The following is a 26,298-nucleotide window of genomic DNA, read 5'->3' on the forward strand; positions in this document are numbered from 1 at the left end:
CGTGTGCTATGTATGCTGTTTGGTAGCCTGTTCGACATCATCCAAGTGTCCGGACCGTTCGCCGGATAGTTACGTTATTTAAGGAAACAGGAACTGTTCAGCCACAAGTGAAACGTCAACCACGAGCTGCAACAAATGATGATGCCCAAGTAGGTGTTTTAGCTGCTGTCGCGACTAATCCGCCCATCAGTAGCAGACAAATTGCGCGAGAATCGGGAATCTCAAAAACGTCGGTGCTGAGAATGCTACATCAACATCGATTGCACCCGTACCATATTTCTATGCACCAGGATTTTCATGGCGACGACTTTGAACGTAGTGTACAGTTCTGCCACTGGGAACAAGAGAAATTACTGGACGATGACAGATTTTTCGCACGCGTTCTGTTTTGCGACGAAGCGTCATTCACCAACAGCGGTAACCTAGACCGACATAATATGCATTATTGGACAACGGAAAACCCACGATCGCTGTGACAAGTGGAACATCAACAACCTTGGCGGGTCAATGTATGGTGCGGTATTATGGGAGGAAGGATAATTGGCCCCCATTTTATAGACGGCAATCTAAATGGTGCAATGTATGCTGATTTCCTACGTAATGTTCTACCGATGTTACTACAAGATGTTTGACTGCATGACAGAATAGAGATGTACTTCCAACTTGATGGATCTGCGGCACATAGCTCGCGTGCGGTTGAAGCGGTATTGAATAGCATATTTCATGAGAGGTGGATTGGTCGTCGAAGCACCATACCATGGCCCGCACGTTCACCGGATCTGACGTCCCCGCATTTCTTTCTGTGGGGAAAGTTGAAGGATATTTGCTATCGTGATCCACCGACAACGCCTGACAAAATGCGTTAGCGCATTGTCAATGCATGTGCGAACATTACGGAAGGCGAACTACTCGCTTTTGAGAGGAATGTCGTTACACGTATTGCCAAGTCCATTGAGGTTAACGGACATCATTTTGAGCGTTTACTGCATTAATGTGGTATTTACAGGTACTCACGCTGTTCAAAAATGGTTCAAATGGCTCTGAGCACTATGGGACTCAACTGCTGAGGTCATTAGTCCCCTAGAACTTAGAACTAGTTAAACCTAACTAACCTAAGGACATCACAAACATCCATGCCCGAGGCAGGATTCGAACCTGCGACCGTAGCGGTCTTGCGGTTCCAGACTGCAGCGCCTTTAACCGCACGGCCACTTGGGCCGGCTACTCACGCTGTAACAGCATGCGTTCTCAGAAATGATAAGTTCACAAAGGTACATGTATCACATTGGAACAACCGAAATAAAATGTTCAAACGTACCTACTTCTGTATTTTAATTTGGAAGACCTACCTGTTACCAACTGTTCGTCTAAAATTGTGAGCCATATGTTTGTGATTATCACTGCGCCATCTGTCACAAAGCAAAAAAGTGGTCCAACTAAAACGTTCATATTTCTTTTCGTACTACACGAATATGTAATAAAAAATGGGGGTTCCTCTTTTAAAAAACGTTGATATCAGTTTGACCTACGGCAGCGCCATCTAGAGGGCCAAAGATAGCGCCATCTGGTTTCCCCCTTCAAGCTAGACAAGTTTCGTTCTTTGTCGTTTTTTCGTTTGACCCTTATTTCGTGAGATATTTGGCCCGGTCACGATCAATGGACCACCCTGTATACGTAAATCCATCTTTAAAATCTGTATGGATTCCGAGGCGACTGGAAAATGCTTCAAATGCCAACGGTGGTCCTACACTATATTAGTCACGCTGATGTGTTGTGTTTTGTAGTGTTTCCGCATTTTTATCACCTCCTCGTACCAAGATGAAGACAGAGGCGGCGCGTGTAGAGGCTGTGCTTGGCGCGCCCGCAGGCAGCGAGCCCACGACGACCTCGCCGGCCGCCGGCGGCGGCGGCGGCGCCTCGCCCGCGGCCGGGGACGGCTGCCGCGGGGTGCGCTGCGACCTGGGCGCCACCTGCGAGCTGGACGAGGAGCAGCGGCCGCGCTGCGCCTGCCGCTTCAGCTGCCCGCCGGCGCCCGCGGGCCCGCGCGACGGCTGGCTGTGCGCCTCGGACGGCGCGCTGCACCCCAGCCTCTGCCACCTGCGGCACGCCGGCTGCCTCGCCGGCGACGAGCTGCGCCTGCGGCCCAGGGAGCTCTGCGTCGGTGAGGCAGCACACGCCATATTTTTTCTCTGTGTTTCACACACACACACACACACACACACACACACACACACAAAATCACCTTAGCGAACGTTTCACCCAGGCTATACGGAGAACGAGGAAGAATACATTAGCGTTTAACGTCCCATAGACTGTCTTTCAAATTCTGAACGTGGCAGGGGTAAAATACAGGGAGCGAAAGGCTATTTACAATTTGCACAGAAACCAGATGGCAGTTATAAGAGTCGAGGGGCATGAAAGGGAAGCAGTGGTTGGGAAGGGAGTGAGACAGGGTTGTAGCCTCTCCCCGATGTTATTCAATCTGTATATTGAGCAAGCAGTATAGGAAACAAAGAAAAATTTGGAGTAGGAATTAAAATCCATGGAGAAGAAATAAAAACTTTAAGGTTCGCCGATGACATTGTAATTCTGTCAAAGACAGCAAAGGACTTGGAAGAGCAGTTGAACGGAATGGACAGTGTCTTGTAAGGATGGTATAAGATGAACATCAACAAAAGCAAAACGAGAATAATGGAATGTTGTCATATTAAGTCGGGTAATGCTGAGGGAATTAGATTAGGAAATGAGACACTTAAAGTAGTAAAGGAGTTTTGCTATTTTGGGAGCAAAATAACTGACCATAGTCGAAGTAGAGAGGATATAAAATGTAGACTGGCAATGGCAAGGAAAGCGTTTCTGAAGAACAGAAATTTGTTAACATCGAATATAGATTTAAGTGTCAGGAAGTCTTTTCTGAAAGTATTTCTATGGAGTGTAGCCATGTATGGAAGTGGAAAGTGGACTATAAATAGTTTAGACAAAAAGAGAAGCTTTCGAAATATGGTGCTACAGAAGGATTCTGAAGATTAGATGGGTAGATCACATAACTAATGAGGAGGTATTGAATAGGATTGGGGAGAAGAGAAATTTGTGGCACAACTCGACTAGAAGAAGGGATCGCTTGGTAGGACAAATTCTGAGGCATAAGGGGATCACCAATTTAGTACTGGAGGGCAGCATGGAGGGTAAAAATCTTAGAGGGAGACAAAGAGATGAATACACAAAGCAGATTCAGAAGGACGTAGGCTGGGAGATGAAGTAGACCGCGCGGGATTAGCCGAGCGATCTAAGGCGCTGCACTCATGGACTGTGCGGCTGGTCCCGGCGGGGGTTCGAGTCCTCCTTCGGGGATGGGTGTGTGTGTTTGTCCTTAGGATAACGTAGGTTACATAGTGAGTAAGCTTAGGGACTGATGACCTTAGCAGTTAAGTCCCATAAGATTTCACACACATTTCAACATTTAGATGAAGCAGCATGCACAGGATAGAGTAGCATAGAGAGCTACATCAAACCAGTCTCAGGACTGAAGACCACAACAGACAACTAGGTCACTAGAGATGTAGCACAAGCTCGGATTGGGGAAGGATGGGGAAGGAAATCGGCTGTGGCCTTTCAAAGCAACCATCCCAGCATTTGCCTAAAGCAATTTAGGCAAATCACAGGAAACCTAAATCAGGATCGACGGACGTGGATTTGAATCTTCGCCCTCTTGAATGCGAGTCCAGTATGCACTGCGTGACCTCGCTCTGAACAAAGAAAGAGTATCGATGGTTCGACATATACTAAAAGATAGCTGTTCATGAAACATAGATACTTGTCTGATTTGTCATATAAAGCGGTCGCTGTGGCCGAGCGGTTCTAGGCGCTTCAGTCTGGAACCGCGCTCCTGCTACGGTCGCAGATTCGAATCCTGCCTCAGCCATCGATGTGTGTGATGTCCTTAGGTTAGTTAGAGGACTACTGACCTCAGATGTTAAGTCCCATAGTGCTTAGAGCCATACAGTTTTGTTTTAGATTATTCGTCAAAATTACGGGATACGTCTGCTGCGATCTAAGCTAGCAGCATGTTCTGACCTCCTTCACTTTGAATCTGACGGTCCGAAAGAACAGATACCATCTTCATATCGTTAAGGCTAACCGACCATTGACCTTCTTCTGTGCGGATGCACTCGCATTGCCCGAACTCGGTAAGATTGTCTGCCGCGAGTAATGAGTGTAATGGGCAGGGGCACTACGAATGTAGTGTGTGGACATTAAGTTGGGAATGTGGGTTTCATGGGTAGCGTGCAAGGGATAAATCCCTGCAGTCGCACTATCCTCTGTGCCCTCGGGGCTCAGAGCGATAGAGCGTCTTGCCATGCAAGTAGGAGATACCGGGTTCGAGTCCCTGTCGGGGCACACAGTTTCAAGTGTTTCCGTTGATGTATATCAACGACTGTTGGCAGCTTAGGGTCTTGATTTAATTACCATTTCATCCATCACTTTGAGTCAGACGTGTCCGGAGTAATCACGATAAGGCCGGCCGCGGTGGTCTCGCGGTTCTAGGCGCTCAGTCCGGAACCGCGCGGCAGGTACGGTCGCAGGTTCGAATCCTGCCTCGGGCATGGATGTGTGTGATGTCCTTAGGTTAGTTAGGTTTAAGTAGTTCTAAGTTCTAGGGGACTGATGGCCACAGATGTTAAGTCCCATAGTGCTCAGAGCCATTTGAACCAATCACGATAAGGATCTGGTCGCGTCGCTCGAGGACGCACACGGGTACCGCGACTGCCGACGCTGTTCGGGCCCAATGTTGTTTTGGAAAGGGTTGCCGGTGTACCTACCCCTTTCCACTTGAATCTCGTTCACCCTTATGGCTGAAACCATGTCTCCCCTCCTTCTCTGAGACCTGTTTGTCAGTCTTTTCACCTGTTGTAACTCCCTATGAGACGAATGAAATTATTGTGACCTTTTGTATTCTTCGATTACTACAGACAATCTGGCATTGTGGACTTGTACTGTGCAACTCCATAATGTCTGTCCCGCATTCCGAAATTCATTATTATAAAAATTACATCACTTTCTGCCTCTCTGTTACTTGTTTATGTCCTTCCTCCGTGTCGCTAATTCTGCAACACCTTCCGTTTGAAAGACCTGCTGTATATTCTGTCCTGTGATGTTGCCGCTGTCAAGGAGACGGGAAGGTCTTTCAGTTAAGCCATTATCTATCTGGTGATAGGGGGAAGCAGTTACGGTAAGAGAAGCTGTCCCGTAGTCACCGTCAATAATATTCCACCGCTTCGTTTTGCTATCTGTTTGACGTGATTATACCGACAAGGAGACGTCAGCATATTGCCCTCATATTTTTTGGTGAAGAAAAGCACACTTACACGATATCAACCACAGTAATAGATGCCGCACGAAAATTTTGTCCATAATTCAGACAGTACGCAGTTACGAGTTTTGAAAGTACAGCTTTTAACCATTGGCTCGCACCGGCTGTCACATTGTGTGTAACTCAGGCCCCACGAAGCCACGGAGCCAAGTTCTCAACAAGGCACTGTGCAAGCTGATGGTGGGCCCAAAATTGTGTAGCTTTGTTTACAAGGAGTAGACTGGATCATGTGGTCCAAATGAATCGATTATTGGCTGGAAATGGTTATGGTTCAAAAAAATGGCTCTGAGCACTATGGGACTTAAGTTCTGAGGTCATCAGTTCCCTAGAACTTAAAACTACTTAAACCTACCTAACCTAAGGACATCACACACATCCATGCCCGAGGCAGGATTCGAACCTGCGACCGTAGCAGTCGCGCGGTTCCGGACTGAAGCGCCTAGAACCGCACGGCCACCACGGCCGGCGGAAATGGTTATGTTCGGCTACTTGGAGACCATTTGCAGCCATTCATTCACTTCATGTTCCAAACAACTACGGAATTTTTATGGATGACAATGCACCATGTCAGAGGGCCGCAATTGTTCGCGATTGGTTTGAACAACATTCTGAACAATTCGAGCGAATGATCTGGTCACCAATGTCGTACGACATGAATTCCATCGAACATTTATGTGACTTAACCGAGAGGTTATTTTGTGCACAAAATACTGCAAGGGCACACTTTCACAGTTATGAACGGCTGTAGACGAAGTATGGCTCAATGTGTCTGCATGGTACTCAACGACTTGTTGAGTTCATGCCACCTTAGGCAAAAGGAGGTCCGACACGATATTAGAAGATATCCCACAACTTTTGTCACCTCAGGGTACATTTGGAGGAGATGCGCTATTCATTAATGTCATTTGCATGATTAATTTGTAAATACGAAATAACTAACTTAATTTCAGAATAATTCTTCAGTTGCTTAGGTTTATTCAGTTTTATTTTGAGGCGTATAAACAGCTGCAGAATATCAGTACGATAATATTAGTAAAGTAATTTTGAAAGTATAGACAGCTACAGCTACAGTGGGTCGTAGCGATCACAAACAACCTGTCTCTCTCTCTCTCTCTCTCTCTCTCTCTCTCTCTCTCTCTCTCTGTGTGTGTGTGTGTGTGTGTGTGTGTGTGTGCGTAAGTGTGTGTGTGCGTGTGTTCGGGTGAGAGCGTCAAGTTTAATAACGTACATTGAGAAGATCAGAATTGCGTCCTATCAGAATTATAGTCCAGATTTTCACACAGCATCCATTGCTGGGACTGATCTTGCAAAAGTACATTTTTTTTTCTTTTCAAAACATGAGGTTACGTTGGTGAGGTTCCCTTCATTAATGTGCTTACCCTTCATTTTTTTTTCAAAACCTGAGGTCAAGTTGATGAGGTTCCCTTCACTAACGTGCTTACCCTTCATCTAATATTTGCATCTTAAGTTGCATTTATAAATTGGCCAAGATTATACAAAAAAAGCCACAACATCCCTTCTTACACTACCCTGACCCTGTGTCAAACATTAGCCTCGTAATCTCACCTTTGAGCGCCCATAAACCACACACATTAATGTGCTTACCCTTCATTTTTTTTTCAAAACCTGAGGTCAAGTTGATGAGGTTCCCTTCACTAACGTGCTTACCCTTCATCTAATATTTGCATCTTAAGTTGCATTTATAAATTGGCCAAGATTATACAAAAAAAGCCACAACATCCCTTCTTACACTACCCTGACCCTGTGTCAAACATTAGCCTCGTAATCTCACCTTTGAGCGCCCATAAACCACACACATATACACACGCGAATACAAACACACACACACTCAGCTGGTATAAGTTCGGAAACTTTCTCGGCGTGTTAGTTCATTATATTCTTGTAGGATCTGTTGCCAAATCAAGCAGTCATCCGACAGTGTCTGTGGGGATCGACTATCTCCCATAGTCGCCTCCTTTTTTATGGGATAGTTTGAAGAAACGGCGCTGAGAAGGACGCTTTTAAAACTTAACTCTTTTTGGAGGTGTATCAGCCCTAAGTTTTTGGTGTGGGCTCATGGACCAGACATCCCAACCGTTCCTTGGATTATTGTAATTGCCTATACAACAACAAGTTCACAATGGAAATTGAAAGGATTACAAAATTGCCTTTTCTGGAAAAATTAGTCTACAGGAAAGATGGTGGGAGCCTGATGTACAGTATTTATAAAAAACCAACGCATTCTGTTTCGTCTGCCAGCCAAGAAGCTCTGTCCTTGGCTTAGATAAAGATGTTCGAGGACTGAGAAAGCCAGGTGTTTACAGAATCCCTTACCATTGTGGGAAAGCGTATAGTGGCCAGACGATTAGCACCGTTCAAGGCAAATATGTTGAACACCATCACCACCCACGATTACTATAACCTGAGAAATAAGCGTTGGCGGGGTACTCATCAACCGAAGGGCACGTAATTATATAAAATGAGACACAGGTAGCTGCTCCAGCGTTTCATTATTGGGACTGGGAATCAAGTGAAATTAGAGAGAAGGATAGCCTTTAAATAAAATGTAGAATCTTGTTGTGCCTAAAATTAAAAAACAACGATTTTTGACTCGGCCGGCAGAAGTACATACTCCGCAGCGATTCATCTTTTTTTTTATCAGGTTTCACCACTTTTGTACGTACCTTCATTTTGCTTACAGGGAGAGTAGCGATAATTTCTCTCGCAGGCACGTTAGTCCTCCGTTGTCTATGAATTGATTGACGATAATTTCTCTCGCAGGTATGTCAATCCTCCGTTGTCTATTAAATGATTGACATTCTTTATAGATCTTGTTAATTGGCTGCTTAGATTGTTCTACAAAATGAAGCGCTACGTGAAATAGTGCTGTGAAGGTCTAGTGTTAGTTGAATGGATTAGTCATATCCTTATGCGCCATGAGTAGCCACCCCGTATCTGCAATATGAAGTACTACGCAAAAGAATGCTGTGAAGGTCTAGTGTGAGTTGAATGGGTTAGTCATATCTCAATGCGCCGCGAATAGCCACCCCATACCGCGGGTTCCCAGTAAGTCCCCCTTCGCCTCAGGACGTGCCCTATCAAGGGATGCGACAACGCGACATTTCTAAAACTTCCTATCTTGCCAAAACTCCTTATCGCCCAAGTTTCACTACCGTATAACGCTACACTTTAGAGAAATTAGATCCAGGAAAGTTTTCCCAACATTTAAATTAATTCTGGATGTTAACAAATTGTTATTTTTCAGAATGCTTTTTTGGCTGCAGGCAGTATGCATTTTACGAGTATATCCGCTCTACTGTGGCCCTCATCAATTTTTTACTGCCCAAATAGTAACACTCAAGGATTACTTTTAGTGTCTCATTTTCCCAATCTAATTCCCCCAGAATCGCCTCATTAATTTCACTATATTGTGTTGTCCTTCTTTAATTTTGTGTTTTTCATCTTACAACCTCTTTTCAACACACCATGCATTTTGTTCAACTGCTCTTCAAAGTCATTTGCTGTCTCTGACAGTTATAACGTGAATGGAAAACCATAAATTTTTTATTTCTCTTGCTGAACTTTGTTGGCCTTTCCAAATTTCTCCTGGGGCTTCGTCTCTGCTTGCTCAATGCACAAGTTGAGTAGCGGCAAGGAGAAGCTACTTAGTCTCACTAAATTCTCAATTGTTGCTCCCCCTTTCATGTGCCTCGACTCTTACGGCTAGAGAATGGTTTGTGTACAAGTTGCAGATAACTTTTCGCTCACTGCGCTTTATCCCCGCCACTTTCAGAATTTCAAAGAATGAATTTCAGGCAACATTGTCGAAAAAATGTCTTTACATGTACAAATGTTAAAAACGTAGGTCTGCCTTCCTTCAGCCTATCGTCTAGAAAAGTCAGTATTGCCTCGTGCGTCCCTTCACTCTTCCTGAACCCAAACTGATACTTCGCAAGATCGACTTCTATCCAACTTCCATTCTTCTGTAATTAATTCATGTCACTATTTTACGAGCGTGACTTGCGATACTAAACTGATGGTTCGGTAGTATTCACACCTGACAGCACCTGCCTTCTTTTGAATTGGAATTACTATATTCCTGATTAATTCCGAGAATATTTAGACTGCCTCATTCATCTTGTGTACCAGATAAAATAGTTTTTTCATGGCTGGCTCTCCCGAGTATCACAATAATTCTGAGAGAATGTGGTCTATTCCAGGGGCCTTGTTTCGTCGTTAGTCTTTCAGCGTATTATGAAATCCTTCTCGTCGTAATGCATGTACCATTGTATCTTCTTACCCTTCTTTTTTAAGTACTGACTTCAAGCTTAGTTCTCTTATGTAGGTGTTTTCGTTCCACCTTTAAGCTTTCCCTTCTTTGGTTAGGACGGGCTTGTCATCTCAATTTTTAATATTCATACAAGCTACCAAGATATAATTGAAAAACGTCGTATTATTGCCTTGAGTTCCTAGTAAAATTCTTTATTTATACAGGGAGTTTCAGACATCTTACCATCATCGGCTTCCTATAAACCAACTACAATAATATGTAAGTAACATTATAGGCTTAAACTGTGACGAATTTGTTAACTGATGTAAGGGGGGTAAGACGTCAAACGGGCCGACTTGGAGTAGGAGAGGCACTGTCTATACTTTTACAAGTAAATTCATAAAACTTTGCCAGCTTGACCAGGAAGGATTCAGGATTCACATTCGTAGCAGCACAAGTTCAAAAACATAAAAAAAAAATTTTTTACATGTGAAATTTCATCATTTTTTCACTTACTATTGGCTGCATTTGTTGCTGTAGGTACACTTTTCCTCATAAGTAAAAGAGACAGTTCGATGAATTTTGCACAGCTTACAAACCATACTTACAGGTGTCTGAAACTCTAGAATCTATTTAATTTATGAAAAAATGAATGAGCTGTTACGTTTTAAACTTTATGTTTAGAAAAAAATCTAATTGTGTAGTTAATTGTCTCAATTTTACCACAGTTTTTAATAGATTTAGAAATATCTAGAATTTCATACACCTGTAAGTATGGTTTGTATGCTGTGCAAAATTCATCAAAGAATCTCTCTTACTTGTGAAGAAAAATGTACCTATAGCAACAAATGCGGCCAACAGTAAGTGAAAAAATGATGAAATTTCATATCTAAAAAAATTTATTTTGTTATGTTTTTTGCACTTCCACTGCTATGAGTGTGAATCCTGAATCCTCCCTGGTCATGCTGACAAAGTTTTATGAATTTATTTGTAAAAGTATAGACAGTAAAAAATAAAATGTCCTGTGGTGCCTCTCCTGCTCCAAGTCAGCCCGTTAGACGTCCTACCCCCCTTAAATGTTAACAACACATACTTAATAAAATGTTACATACTCACATAAAGACATTCACAGCACTATGTTAGGCGACATATAAAATCATGAATTATACGCTGAAAATAAAAGTGTACCATAACACAGCGGGCCAATGGCCTTGCCACAGTGGCAGCACTGGTTGGCTGTCACTTGGGTGGGTGACCATCCGGGTCTGCCGAGCGCTGTTGGCATGCAGGGTGTGAGGCCAATTGAGAAATAGCATCTCTGGCCGTGAAAACTGACAACGGCCGGGAGAGCGGTGTGCTGACCACGTGCCCCTCCTATATACACATCAATGACACCTAACAGTCGAGGTTGACAAGGCGGTCGGTCGGTACCGTTGGGCATTCCGAGGCCTGTTCGGACGGATTTTAATTTTTTTTATAACACAGGGATGTGACTCATTACGAAAACCACAGATCATAATACTATAAATGATTCACATCTGTACAGAGTTACCTGTTACCATATCGTAATGTAAATTCCCTCGTCAGCCTATAAAAGCTGTACTAGGTGTGTACTCATCCATGTCTTAACTATAATCGGCATTATCGCTGGAAACAAGTTCGTACCACAAACACTGATTAATTAAGCTACTGCTTTCAAAGGAAAATGGCCGAAAAGAGTCATTGTGACGTATGGCAACAGGTATGGGCTTCACTTCTGACATTGTAAATAGCTCATTTAATAGGAAACTGAAGGCTAACGAAAACCTAAAAGCAGGAAAATTACGCTAGTAAATACTGAGACAGAGAGAGAGAGAACATGTTTGTCACCCTTACAAATACAACGACGGTATCCGATAAAATTAAATACATTTTTCATAATACTAACATCGCATTAGTTACCAGAAATAATATAGTGCGCACTAGTCTAAGACAAGCCACTTAGACCAGTCTGGATCATATAGAATTGAATGCAGTGATTATCTTAAAGTTGAGACAGGACAAAGTAAATGTAGAATACGTATGAAGTACAGAGAACATACTTGTAAAAGTGAGAACAATCAGTCCACATTCTTTCTACACCTGAAAAATGAAAACCATTCCGTTTCTAATACAGAGGACAATTTACAGTTACTGCACAGAATCGATAAAGGCCGCCATATGGGTACTCTAGAGGAACTGGAAATTTACAAACATACACAGGGTGCGGCAGCGTTCATAGTAGGAAATCAGAACCACTCCATCTGGCCGTAACTGTAATTTATTTATTACATCTTATGTCAATTAACAGTTAAAGGTATGTCATTTACTAATGTTTAAGTCATTGTCCGTTGCATGTATTACTTTTGAATATGACTCCTGTCAAATGATGCCCCTCTGAACAACACATTCATCTAGGCGGCGTTAGAAGCTTTCCATAACTCGGTGTAACGTATTCCCTGGGACATTGCCGACGGAAGTTCTGATGCATTCCTTCAACTCAGGAATGGTGGAACAACGTGTTCGGAACACTTCTTGCTTCAGGTAGGCACAAAGGAAAAGGTCTGCACATGAAACGTCAGGTGAGCGAGGCGGCCAGGAAATGTCACCAAAACGGGAAATTACTCTACCGGGAAATGTCTATCGCAAGAAATCCATGGAAATTCTGGCTGTATGCGAGGTCGCTCCGGCATGTTGATACCATAATTGTTCCACATCCACATCGACTGTACCTAATTGGGGAAGAACGAAGTACTGCAGCATCTTTAGGTAGCGTTCACTGCTGACTGTTACAGCCACACTGCTGTCATCCTCAAAGAAGTAAGAGCCACTAATCCCAAAGGAAGCAACTCCACACCACACCGTGACACGAGAACTGTGCAGGGGCATGATGTGCAGCTCATGCGGGTTTACATCACTCCAATAACGCATATTCTGTTTATTCGCTGAACCACATAACTCTAAATGAGCTTGGTCTGACATCAGGATTGTGTGCAACATTTCTGGATTTTGGCGAAGGAGATCACGCATGATTAAGCAATGCTTAGCGTGAAACCTAATCGCGAGGCTTCATTTCCTGGACAATCTGCAGCTTATATGGGTGAAAATGGAGATCTTCGATCAATATTCTCCTGAATGAGCGATACGACGTATGCACAGTTTGCGCATGACGACGAGCAGACTTTTTTGGGCAACTCGGTAGTGCAGCACGAACATTTTCCACGGCTTCTGGTGTCCGCACAGTTCTTTCACTTCTTCCCGGTTTGACATTGCAAACAAAACCTGTTGTTCGAAATGCACATACCAACCTTACAATGGTCCCTCCATCTACAACTTTCCCATTACGTCCCAAGCTGAAATATTGCCGAAATAGACGCTGGGTAGCAATAACAGAGTCGTTATTCTTGAAATAACTTTCAACAGCAAAGGCACGATGCTGTGCACTCCACCGCTCCATATCACTGTCACACTCGAAATGGCAGCTCATTAGTACACGAATGCAGCACGAGATGGCGCGCATTCCTGCAGTACGTCATTGTACTACGCAAGTCAAATTACGCTATGAACGCTGCCGCACCCTGTACAAAGAATCCCTGCGCCATTTTAAATGAAAAAAAAACTGATCTGAGAAATACGAGTTTCGTCGAAAATTTTAAAGACATACCGCAGACCTTGTAATTGCTCAAATAAAAATAGCAATGCGTCTCGCCTTAATTTTACATTAGTACCACATCATTGAACTATTTTTCCATACGGTATGCTCAGCAGCCTGTTTTAAGCCAATATATTTTTGTTTTTATTTATGTTACAACGTCTGTAAATAGCTGCTGACACATGTTAAATAGCTGCTTATTCTTTTTATACGTCTGTAAAAATAGCCTCTATATCTGTAACGCTGTGTTACCTTACTACATACAAATTGAATATAGTTAGGGTTAGACACTTAACAGTGTCTGACGTTCTGTTGACATTGTCATTTTGTGTAAGACATTCTATGTGTTATAATATGAACCATTAGTAAACCTATATTAGCTGGACACTTCAGGTAACTTGATTTTAAGCAAAACATGTGTCTGTGTCTTTGTAAAATCCTTAATTGGTCATGCATTGCACGCAACTGTAGTTTGTGGTATGTGGGATATTTGTACAACGATTTGTCTACGAAACTGAGCGCGTTACATCTGTGGTACTGTTATGGATTTAGGCAGTTCAGCTAGGCATGTATTTTATGTATCTGTATGGCACGTCTAATGAAAGTTGCTGTACGATTGAAGCACTGCACATATGAATGCGACTATAACTCTTTTCATTCTAGTGTCTATGAGAACATATAAGCCATTCCTTCCACGCATCTTCCACGCATTTTATTTCATGTCACCGCAACTGTGATCATAACACCCGTAAGCTAAACCTCATTGGCTCTATCCCCCTCTCTCTCTCTCACTTATAAGCACACACACGGTATAAACATCATAAATAGAAGTTAGTCTCGAACATATACATCGTTAGATTGGTAACAAATAGGTAAACATACCAACGAAGATAAACACGTAATGGAGTCGCAATATTTACGATGTGAGAACAGTGTACGACAAAATAGTTACGTCGAGTGTAACAGAACAATAGTCTACCACAAAACAGAGTGAGAAACATGGTGAATGGTGTGTGGAAGGCGAGAACACAAAGATGTGATTATATGTGTTGTTGTGGTCTTCAGTCCTGAGACTGGTTTGATGCAGCCCTCCATGCTACTCTATCCTGTGCAAGCCTCTTCATCCCCCAGTACCTACTGCAACCTACATCCTTCTGAATCTGCTTAGTGTATTGATCTCTTGGTCTCCCTCTACGATTTTTACCCTCCACGCTGCCCTCCAATGCTAAATTTGTGATCCCTCGATGCCTCAGAACATGTCCTACCAACCGATCCCTTCTTCTAGTCAAGTTGTGCCACAAACTTCTCTTCTCCCCAATCCTATTCAATACCTCCTCATTAGTTATATGATCTACCCATATAATCTTCAGAATTCTTCTATAGCACCACGTTTCGAAAGCTTCTATTCTCCTCTTCACCAAACTAGTTAACGTCCATGTTTCACTTCCATACATGGCTACGCTCCATACAAATACTTTCTGAAACGACTTCCTGACACTTAAATCTATACTCGAGGTTAACAAATTTCTCTTCTTCAGAAAAGCTTTCCTTACCATTGCCAGTCCACATTTTATATCCTCTCTACTTCGACCATCATCAGTTATTTAACTCCCCAAATAGCAAAACTCCCTTACTACTTTAAGAGTCTCATTTCCTAATATAATTCCCTCAGCATCACCAGACTTAATTCGACTACATTCCATTATCCTCGTTTTGCTTTTGTTGATGTTCATCTTATACCCTCCTTTCAAGACCCATTTCCATTCCGTTCAACTGCTCTTCCAAGTCCTTTACTGTCTCTGTCAGAATTACAATGTCATAGCCGAACCTCAAAGTTTTTATTTCTTCTCCATGGATTTTAATACCTACTCCGAACTTTTCTTTTGTTTCCTTTGCTGCTTGCTCAATATACAGATTGAATAGCATCGGGGAGAGGCTACAACCCTGTCTCACTCCCTTCCCAACCACTGCTTCCCTTTCATGTCCCTCGACTCTTATAACTGCCATCTGGCTTCTGTACAAATTGTAAATAGCGTTTCACTCTCTGTATTTTACCCCTGCCACCTTCAGAATTTGAAAGAGAGTATTCCAGTCAACATTGTCAAAAGCTTTCTCTAAGTCTTTAAATGCTAGAAACGTAGGTTTGCCTTTCCTTAATCTAGCTTCTAAGATAAGTCGTAGGGGCAGTATTGCCTCACGTGTTCCAAACCGATCTTCCCCGAGGTCGGCTTCTACCAGTTTTTCCATTCGTCTGTAAAGATTTCGCGTTAGTATTTTGCATCCGTGACTTATTAAACTCATTTTTCGGCAACTTTCACATCTGTCAGCACCTGCTTTCTTTAGGATTGGAATTATTATATTCTTCTCGAAGTCTGAGGGTATTTCGCCTGTCTCATACATCCTGCTCACCAGATGGTAGAGTTTTGTCAGGACTGGCTCTCCCAAGGCCGTCAGTAGTTCTAATGGAATGGTGTCTACTCCCGGGGCCTTGTTTCGACTCAGGTCTTTCAGTGCTCTTTCAAACTCTTCACGCAGTATCATATCTCCTATTTCATCTTCATCTACATCCTCTTCCATTTCCATAATATTGTCCTCAAGTACATCGCCCTTGTATAGACCCTCTATATACTCCTTCCACCTTTCTGCTTTCCCGTCTTTGCTTGGAACTGGGTTTCCATCTGAGCTCTTGATATTCATACAAGTGGCTCTCTTTTCTCCAAAGGTCTCTTTAATATTCCTGTAGGTAGTATCTATCTTACCCCTAGTGATATAAGCCTCTACATCCTTACATTTGTCCTCTAGCCATCCCTGCTTGGCCATTTTGCACTTCCTGTCGATCTCATTTTTGAGACGTTTGTATTCCTTTTTGCCTGCTTCATTTACTGCATTTTTATATTTTCTGCTTTCATCAATTAATTTCAATATTTCTTCTGTTACCCAAGGATTTCTACTAGCCCTCGTCTTTTTACCTACTTGATCCTTTGCTGCCTTCACTACTTATCTCTCAAAGCTACCCATTCTTCTTCTACTGTATCCCCCCCCCCCAATTCCTGTCAATTGTTCCCATATGCTCTTCCTAAAACTCTGTACAACCTCTGGTTTAGTCAGTTTATCCAGGTCCTATCTCCTTAAATTCCCACCTTTTTGCAGTTTCTTCAGTTTTAATCTAAAGTGCATAACCAATAGTTTGTGGTCAGAGTCCACATCTGCCCCCGGAAATGTCTTACAATTTAAAACCTGGTTCCTAAATCTCTGTCTTACCATTATATAATCTATCTGAAACCTGTCGGTATCTCCAGGCTTATCCATGTATACAACCTTCTTTTATGATTCTTGAACCAAGTTTAGCTATGATTAAGTTGTGCTCTGTGCAAAGTTCTTCCAGCAGGCTTCCTCTGTCATTTCTTAGCCCCAATCCATATTCACCTGCTACGTTTCCTTCTCTCCCTTTTCCTACTACGGAATTACAGTCACCCATGACTATTAAATTTTCGTCTCCCTTCACTATCTGAATAATTTCTTTTATTTCATCATACTTCAATTTCTTCGTCATCTGCAGAGATCTTTCTTTTTGGTCATCAGTCTCCTGACTGGTTTGATGCGGCCCGCCACGAATTCCTTTCCTGTGCTAATCTCTTCATCTCAGAGTAGCACTTGCAACCTACGTCCTCAATTATTTGCTTCACGTATTCCAATCTCTGTCTTCCTCTACAATTTTTGCCCTCTGCAGCTCCCTCTAGTACCATGGAAGTCATTCCCTCATGTCTTAGCAGATGTCCTATTATCCTGTCCCTTCTCCTTATCAGTGTTTTCCACATATTCCTTTCCTCCCCGATTCTGCGTAGAACCTCCTCATTCCTTACCTTATCAGTCCACCTAATTTTAAACATTCGTCTATAGCACCACATCTCAAATGCTTCGATTCTCTTCTGTTCCGGTTTTCCCACAGTCCATGTTTCACTACCATACAATGCTGTACTCCAGACGTACATCCTCAGAAATTTCTTCCTCAAATTAAGGCCGGTATTCGATTTTAGTAGCCGGCCCCGGTGGCCGTGCGGTTCTGTCGCTGCAGTCCGGAACCGCGGGACTGCTACGGTCGCAGGTTCGAATGCTGCCTCGGGCATGGGTGTGTGTGATGTCCTTAGGTTAGTTAGGTTTAAGTAGTTCTAAGTTCTAGGGGACTTATGACCTAAGATGTTGGGTCCCATAGTGCTCAGAGCCATTTTTCGATATTAGTAGACTTCTCTTGGCCATAAATGCCTTTTTTGCCATAGCGACTCTGCTTTTGATGTCATCCTTGCTCCTTCCGTCATTGGTTATTTTACTGCCTAGGTAGCAGAATTCCTTAACTTCATTGACTTCGTGACCATCAATCCTGATGTTAAGTTTCTCGCTGTTCTCATTTCTACTACTTCTCATTACCTTCGTCTTTCTCCGATTTACTCTCAAACCATACTGTGTACTCATTACACAGTTCACTCCGTTCAGCAGATCATTTAATTCTTATTCACTTTCACTCACGATAGCAATGTCATCAGCGAATCGTATCATTGATATCCTTTCACCTTGTGTTTTAATTCCACTCCTGAACCTTTCTTTTATTTCCATCATTGCTTCCTCTATGTACAGATTGAAGAGTAGGGGCGAAAGGCTACAACCTTGTCTTACACCCTTCTCAATACGAGCGCTTCGTTCTTGATCGTCCACTCTTATTATTCCCTCTTGGTTGTTGTACATATTGTATATGACCCGTCTCTCCCTATAGCTTACCCCTACTTTTTTCAGAATCTCGAACAGCTTGCGCCATTTTATATTGTCGAACGCTTTTTCCAGGTCGACAAATCCTATGAAAGTGTCTTGATTTTTCTTTAGCCTTACTTCCATTATTAGCCGTGACGTCAGAATTGCCTCTCTCGTCCCTTTACTTTTCCCAAAGCCAAACTGATCGTCACCTAGCGCATTCTCAATTTTCTTTTCCATTCTTCTGTATATTATTCTTGTAAGCAGCTTCGATGCATGAGCTGTTAAGCTGATTGTGCGATAATTCTCGCACTTTTCAGCTCTTGCCGTCTTCGGAATTGTGTGGATGATGCTTTTCCGAAAGTCAGATGGTATATCGCCAGACTCATATATTCTACACACTAACGTGAATAGTCGTTTTGTTGCCACTTCCCCCAATGATTTTAGAAATTCTGATGGAATGTTATCTATCCCTTCTGCCTTATTTCACCGTAAGTCCTCCAAAGCTCTTTTAAATTCCGATTCTAATACTGGATCCCCTATCTCTTCTAAATCTACTCCTGTTTCTTCTTCTATCACATCAGACAAATCTTCACCCTCATAGAGGCTTTCAATGTATTCTTTCCACCTATCTGCTCTCTCCTCTGCATTTAACAGTGGAATTCCCGTTGCACTCTTAATGTTACCGCCGTTGCTTTTAATGTTACCAAAGGTTGTTTTGACTTTCCTGTATGCTGAGTCTGTCCTTCCGACATTCATATCTTTTTCGATGTCTTCACATTTTTCCTGCAGCCATGTCGTCTTAGCTTCCCTGCGCTTCCTATTTATTTCATTCCTCAGCGTCTTGTATTTCTGTATTCCTGATTTTCCCGGAACATATTTGTACTTCCTCCTTTCATCAATCAACTGAAGTATTTCTTCTGTTACCCATGGTTTTTTCGCAGCTACCTTCTTTGTACCTATGTTTTCCTTCCCAACGTCTGTGATGGCCATTTTTAGAGAGGTCCATTCCTCTTCAACTGTACTGCCTACTGCGCTATTCCTTATTGCTGTAGCTATAGCGTTACAGAACTTCAAACGTATCTCGTCATTCCTTAGTACTTCCGTATCCCACTTCTTTGCGTATTGATTCTTCCTGACTAATGTCTTGAACTTCTGCCTACTCTTCATCACTACTACATTGTGATCTGAGTCTATATCTGGTCCTGGGTACGCCTTACAATCCAGTATCTGATTTCGGAATCTCTGTCTGGCCATGATGTAATCTAATTGAAATCTTCCCGTATCTCCCGGCCTTTTCCAAGTATACCTCCTCCTCTTGTGATTCTTGAACAGGGTATTCGCTATTACTAGCTGAAACTTGTTACAGAACTCAATTAGTCTTTCTCCTCTTTCATTCCTTGTCGCAAGCCCATATTCTCCTGCAACCTTTTCTTCTACTCCTTCCCCTACAACTGCATTCCAGTCGCCCATGACTATTAGATTTTCGTCCCCCTTTACATACTGCATTACCCTTTCAATATCCTCATACACTTTCTCTATCTGTTCATCTTCAGCTTGCGACGTCGGCATGTATACCTGAACTGTCGTTGTCGATGTTGGTCTGCTGTCGATTCTGATTAGAACAACCCGGTCACTGAACTGTTCACAGTAACACACCCTCTGCCCTACCTTCCTATTCATAACTTATCCTACACCTGTTATACCATTTTCTGCTGCTGTTGATATTACCCGATACTCATCTGACCAGAAATCCTTGTCTTCCTTCCACTTCACTTCACTGACCCCTACTATATCTAGATTGAGCCTTTGCATTTCCCTTTTCAGATTTTCTAGTTTCCCTACCACGCCCAAGCTTCTGACATTCCACGCCCCGACTCGTAGAACGTTATCCTTTCGTTGATTATTCAATCTTTTTCTCATGGTAACCTCCCCCTTGGCGGTCCCCTCCCGGAGATCCGAATGGGGGACTATTCCTGAATCTTTTGCCAATGGAGAGATCATCATGACACTTCTTCAAATACAGGCCACATGTCCTGTGGATACACGTTACGTGTCTTTAATGCAGTGGTTTCCAATGCCTTCTGCATCCTCATGTCGTTGATCATTGCTGATTCTTCCGCCTTTAGGGGCAATGTCCCACCCCTGGGACAAGAGAGTGCCCTGAACCTCTATCCGCTCCTCCGCCCTCTTTGACAAAGCCGTTGGCAGAATGAGGCTGACTTCTTAAGCCGGAAGTCTTCGGCTGCCAATGCTGATTATTTATCAAAATTTAGGCAGTGGCGGGGATCGAACCCGGGACCGAAGACGTTTTGATTTTTTTTTTTTTTTAATCGCTGTGTTTGATCGTTGCGGACGTCTCAAGACATCCTGTTCAAGTTCGGTGGTTGATCCTTCCACTCAGTTTTTTATTACAGAGGCCAACCGGCTCTCTGACCGAACACGCTGAGCTACCGTACAGGCTCACCCCTAGACTGCAGAGATAGTTGGCATATAAAATTGTACTACTGTAGTAGGTGTGGGCTTCGTGTCTATCTTGGCCACAATAATGCGTTCACTATGCTGTTTGTAGTAGCTTACCCGCACTCCTATTTTTTTATTCATTATTAAACCGACTCCTGCATTACCCCTATCTGATTTTGTATTTATAACCCTGTATTCGCCTGACCAAAAGTCTTGTTCCTCCTGCCAGCGAACTTCACTAATTCCTACTCTATCTAACTTTAACCTATCCATTCCCCTTTTTAAATTTTCTAACCTACCTGCCCGATTAAGGGATCTGACATTCCTCGCTCCGATCAGTAGAACGCCAGTTTTCTTTCTCCTGATAACGACGTCCTCCAGCGTAGTCCCCGTCCGGAGATCCGAATGGGGGAATATTTTACCCAAGAGGACGCCATCGTCATTTAACCATACAGTACAGCTGCATGCTGTAGTTTCCCCTCGCTTTCAGCCTTTCGCAGTACCAGCACAGCAAGGCCATTTTGGTTAGTATTACAAGGCCAGATCAGTCAATCATCCAGACTGTTGCCCTTGCAACTACTGAAAAGGCTGCTGCCCCTCTTCAGGAACCACACGTTTGTTTGGCCTCTCAACAGATACCCCTCCGTTGTGGTTGCACCTACGGCACGGCTATCTGTATCGCTGAGGCACGCAAGCCTCTCCACCAACGGCAACGTCCATGGTTCTTGGGGAGGGGAGGGGGGTGATTATATGGCAGTGATAAAAGTGGTAGTGTGACCTCCAGACCAGATGTGAGAAAACACAGATAATCAAATCGTAAGTAATTACTTTTTTTACAAGAAAATCGCGAAGCGAACTGTTTGATAATCTAAAACTAACAAAAATGTGTTGTTATAGATCCCACTGATGATGCCTTAGAACAGGAGAAGGCGAAACGCGTATGGGATAAATAAAGTAACTAGCAGCAGGAAAAGGCAGTTTTATGTACAAAACAAGACACATAGATTGTTAATTTAAAATACTAGTCACTATCGATGCGCATAGACCTCTATGACCATCTTTGGCTCTACCAGTAAACAATGATCAGCCGTGCCGTCGGCTCTGTGTGGTACGTATCTGCTCACAGCATTAACGCCTATTACAGTAATAACTCGAATGAGTAAACTCCCTAGCACAGATTGTATAGATTGACGACGTAATTTACATTACAATATGATAACGGGTAACTCTGCAAATGTGAATCATTTACGTTTTTATGATAAGTGTTTACGTAATGAGCCACATCACTGAGTTACGCTATACTTTTACTTTCCATGTATAATTCATGGTTTTACCACCTGACGAAAATGATTTTATATTTAGCCTGACATGATATTGTGAACACTTTTATGTGAAATGGAACTACATAGTTCCATTGACCTTGTCAAGTCTCATACATCTATCATTAAAATTACAAGTACTTCATCCACAACAATTGAGTACATTTCAGTTACAAAATTGGTTTTTACTTAATTACTCAAAAACTATAAGAGGTAGCTTAACGTGGTCTCTCAGTTATTACTTTTGGTGTGAACTGAAGCATAAAACAAATTTTCATGTTTCTACGTTCAATATTTAGCTCCTCTGATTTTTCCTAAAAACGTGGTGTCAATTTTTGTTCTGTGGTTTTGGAAACCTGCACCACTTATTTATGACTTCTAAAGACACCTTCTGACCAAATTCTAGATTTCTAGCTTTATTATTTAGCACCACTTATTTTTCTCTTAAAAAGGCATTTTCACGTAAACTGTTAAGTATAGAACATTAAGACTTGATATTTGAAACATTGTATCACTTAACTATATTTCAACAGAGTTTTAAACGTAAATTTTGATTTTTAATTTTTTACTTAATTGTGGTGCAATCTTGCGCGCTACGCGCAGACGCTTTAAGGTGACGTGGCGCTACTAACAGTGAACTGGGGTAAGTGTCGGCACACTCGCTCGCTTCCGTATCTCACACATGATACAGCTCTTGCTCTGCTTCAAGCTATGGCGCAGATAACGTTGAGATCTTACTTATTCCGACGCTTACGTCAGCATCAGATTGCGAGTCCTACCGTGGCTACCGTTCCATATCGGTATGATATCTCCAGTAAAGTTGTCGAAATTTCATCAATAGCAGCATGGGGGGCATCGGATATTCACTTAAGACAACTTTCCCAGGAGGAACAATAACCACAACAGGACTGTATGATGCTGACAAAAGGTCATTTGCGATTAGAAAACAAAATTAAATCGTTTTTAAATATACACACCCTGAAAAAAACATCTGATGCGTCGTCGTATGTTAATGTAAACTATGTACACGCACACATCAGCAGGTAGGTAAATAATTCGAATTACAATTCTCTGTGACAGGGAGAACGACATTTGAGTTCTTCGTTTTTAGTGTTGCTTCAAGGTTTGATAGGGTACATAATGGAGTGTGAACAACGTCATATGTTTGATCACTGTGAAGGATACGGATACATGTGTCACAAAGTGTTATCAGCTCATGACAGTGTGTTCAAACGGCGTCATTGTGATTTTCAATTTGGCGGGCTGGTCTAATCGTGCAATATCGAAATGTAGGTCATTCAGATTAGACTGTGGCCCAATATCGAACTGCATGACGTAAGCGCCGGAATACTCTTCGTCAAGCTGCCTCAGTGGTTAGCACACTGGACACGTATTCGGGTGGAGGACGGTACAAACGCCGGCCGGAGTGGCCGTGCGGTTCTAGGCGCTACAGTCTGGAGCCGAGCGACCGCTACAGTCGCAGGTTCGAATCCTGCCTCGTGCATGGATGTGTGTGATGTCCTTAGGTTAGTTAGGTTTAATTAGTTCTAAGTTCTAGGCGACTGATGACCTCAGAAGTTAAGTCGCATAGTGCTCAGAGCCATTTGAACCATTTGAACGGTACGACCCGCGTCCAGTTTAGGTTTTCCGTGATTTCCGCGAATTGCTCCAGGAACATGCCGGGATGCTTCCTTTGAAAGGGCAAGGCCGATTTTCTTCCCCATCGCCGACACAGTCCGAACTTGCGCTCCGTCTCTAATGACCTCGATGTAGACTGGACGTTAAACCCAATCTTCCTTCCTTCCAAGATCCACTGTGCACTAGGCACATCAGAAATCCTTCAAATATGCGTCTCCCATCCGAGAACAGGTAATGGACTCACAGCAAAATTCTTTGTCATCCTACAGCTTTGACAGGGGGGCAGCAGGAGCCGGACTAGACACTTAGCAGCCCATTCGTAGTCAGCCGTCAAGAACACGACAACCTGTGTTCGGAGTGGTGTCTTGATCGGAAAGCAAGGATTGTTAATGAATGGTGTCTTGTATTGTATTGTACTGTATGGGACTGGAAACCTAGAAACGACGGAGAGGCTTCATCCCCTATGCACATCCCCTATGCGCAGTCTGTAGGATGTCGAGATACTCTCATGTCCAACAAGATCTCCAGATCCGTCCTAGATAAAATACGTGTGAGGACACATGAGACTTTAGTTCATCACATCCACCATCCATGATATGAAGGACGCGTTACTAAAGTTTTGGCCAGCTTGCTTCAGGACGTGATACAACCGGTTTATGACACTCTTCCCAGCCGAATCAGTAGACGCGTCAAACGTCATATTGATAAGTGGCGCCGGCCGGGGATGCCGAGCGGTTCTAGGCGCTACAGTCTGGAACAGCGCGACCGCTACGGTAGCAGGTTCGAATCCTGCCTCAGGCATGGATGTGTGTGATGTCCTTAGGTTAGTTAGGTTTAATTAGTTCTAAGTTCTAGGCGACTGATGACCTCAGAAGTTAAGTCGCATAGTGCTCAGAGCCATTTGAACCATTTGAACGGTACGAACCCGCGTCCAGTTTAGGTTTTCCGTGATTTCCGCGAATTGCTCCAGGAACATGCCGGGATGCTTCCTTTGAAAGAGCAAGGCCGATTTTCTTCCCCATCGCTGACACAGTCCGAGCTTACGCTCCGTCTCTAATGACCTTGATGTAGACTGGACGTTAAACCCAATCTTCCTTCCTTCCAAGATGCACCGTGCACTAGGCACATCAGATATCCTTCACATATGCTTCTCCCATCCGAGAACAGGTAATGGACTCACAGCAAAATTCTTTGTCATCCTACAGCTTCCATAGGAGGGCAGCAGGAGCCGGACTAGACACTTAGCAGCCCATTCGTAGTCAGCCGTCAAGAACACGACAACCTGTGTTCGGAGTGGTGCCTTGATCGGAAAGCAAGGATTGTTAATGAATGGTGTCTTGTATTGTATTGTACTGTATGGGACTGGAAACCTAGAAACGACGGAGAGGCTTCATCCCCTATGCACATCCCCTATGCGCAGTCTGTAGGATGTCGAGGTACTCTCATGTCCAACAAGATCTCCAGATCTGTCCTAGATGAAATACGTGTGAGGACACATGAGACATTAGTTCATCACATCCACCATCCATGATATGAAGGACGATTTACTAAAGTTTTGGCCAGCTTGCTTCAGGACGTGATACAACCGGTTTATGACACTCTTCCCAACCGAGTCAGTAGACGCGTCAAACGTCATATTGATAAGTGGCGCCGGCCGGGGATGCCGAGCGGTTCTAGGCGCTACAGTCTGGAACAGCGCGACCGCTACGGTCGCAGGTTCGAATCCTGCCTCGGGCGTGGATGTGTGTGATGTCCTTCGGTTAGTTAGGTTTAAGTAGTTCTAAGTTCTAGGGGACCAATGACCTCAGAAGTTAAGTCCCATAGTGCTCAGAGCCATTTTTGATAAGTGGCCTGATCCTACTAAGTTCTTTGGAAATTTGACTGAAATTTGCAGTCATTGAAATAACATTTAATACCCTCTCAATTCGGTAAGTTTTATTTTGGGAACTGTAAATTTATGGTAAGGTCTTTGGGACCAAACTGCTGAGGTCATTGGTCCCTAACCCTCCACACTACTTTATCTAACTTAACCTAACTTACACTATGGTTAACACACACACACCCATCCCCGAGGGAGGACTCGTACCTCCGACGGGGGCAGACGCACGGACCCCTTAAGGCGCCTTAGATCACACGGTTACCCCGCGCGGCAATTTTATTTTATTTTCTCCTTCCGTACTCGATGCTCCACTTATTTTGCGAGTCAATGTATTTCCTCTTTAGTATACAGTGGGCAAATGTTTACGCGCTCGGAGTACCAAAGGCTTCTCTGGTTGGCTTCATAAATACGAATGTTTTCACAGGCATGGAGGTGAAGCCGTGCGGCGGGGAACGTCCGCTAGTCAGCGCCTCTAGCGGCGAGGAGCTGGACTGCGGCAGCGGGCCCAACCGCCAGGACTGCCCGCCCGGCTCCTACTGCCACCAGACGCCCGCCTTCGCCAAGTGCTGCAGCAAAAGTGAGTCTTGACGATGGCGGCGCACACGCCGCAGAAACGTTATTTCTTATTGTGATCGGAAACTGCCTTATTCTGATGATATAAGTCCTCTCCGCTTCTGAGAAGTTACCAAATTTCATCGTTTACTGAAAAATACTTTTCAAGAATATCAGTTACATTTCATTTGGAGTGTTCGTAGGTTTTCATCAATGAGGAGTTCGATTACACGTTTCAGATTCCCACGATTTTTGCTGGTGTAGCAACTGCCAATCATTGTCAGGTGGTATCGGTCCACCTTCGAGTATTCCCGTCAGTTCCTGATATGCACAGTTAACCGTACGACACGATTTCACATTGATGAACGTGTTTGAGAAATAATATGAGGATGC

General features: G+C 43.4%; 1 protein-coding gene across 1 annotated transcript in view; it reads left to right on the plus strand.

The window, feature by feature from the left end:
• LOC126160698 (agrin-like) overlaps nucleotides 1-26,298 on the plus strand; it is a 454,728-nt gene that overhangs the window by 141,764 nt on the left and 286,666 nt on the right. The window contains exons 8-9 of the mRNA XM_049916923.1: nucleotides 1,785-2,161; nucleotides 25,778-25,930. Coding sequence (XP_049772880.1) covers nucleotides 1,785-2,161; nucleotides 25,778-25,930 — 530 coding nt within the window. The remainder of the gene's footprint in view (nucleotides 1-1,784; nucleotides 2,162-25,777; nucleotides 25,931-26,298) is intronic.

This window comes from Schistocerca cancellata, chromosome 2 (assembly GCF_023864275.1).
Source record: "Schistocerca cancellata isolate TAMUIC-IGC-003103 chromosome 2, iqSchCanc2.1, whole genome shotgun sequence".
NCBI lineage: Eukaryota > Metazoa > Arthropoda > Insecta > Orthoptera > Acrididae > Schistocerca > Schistocerca cancellata.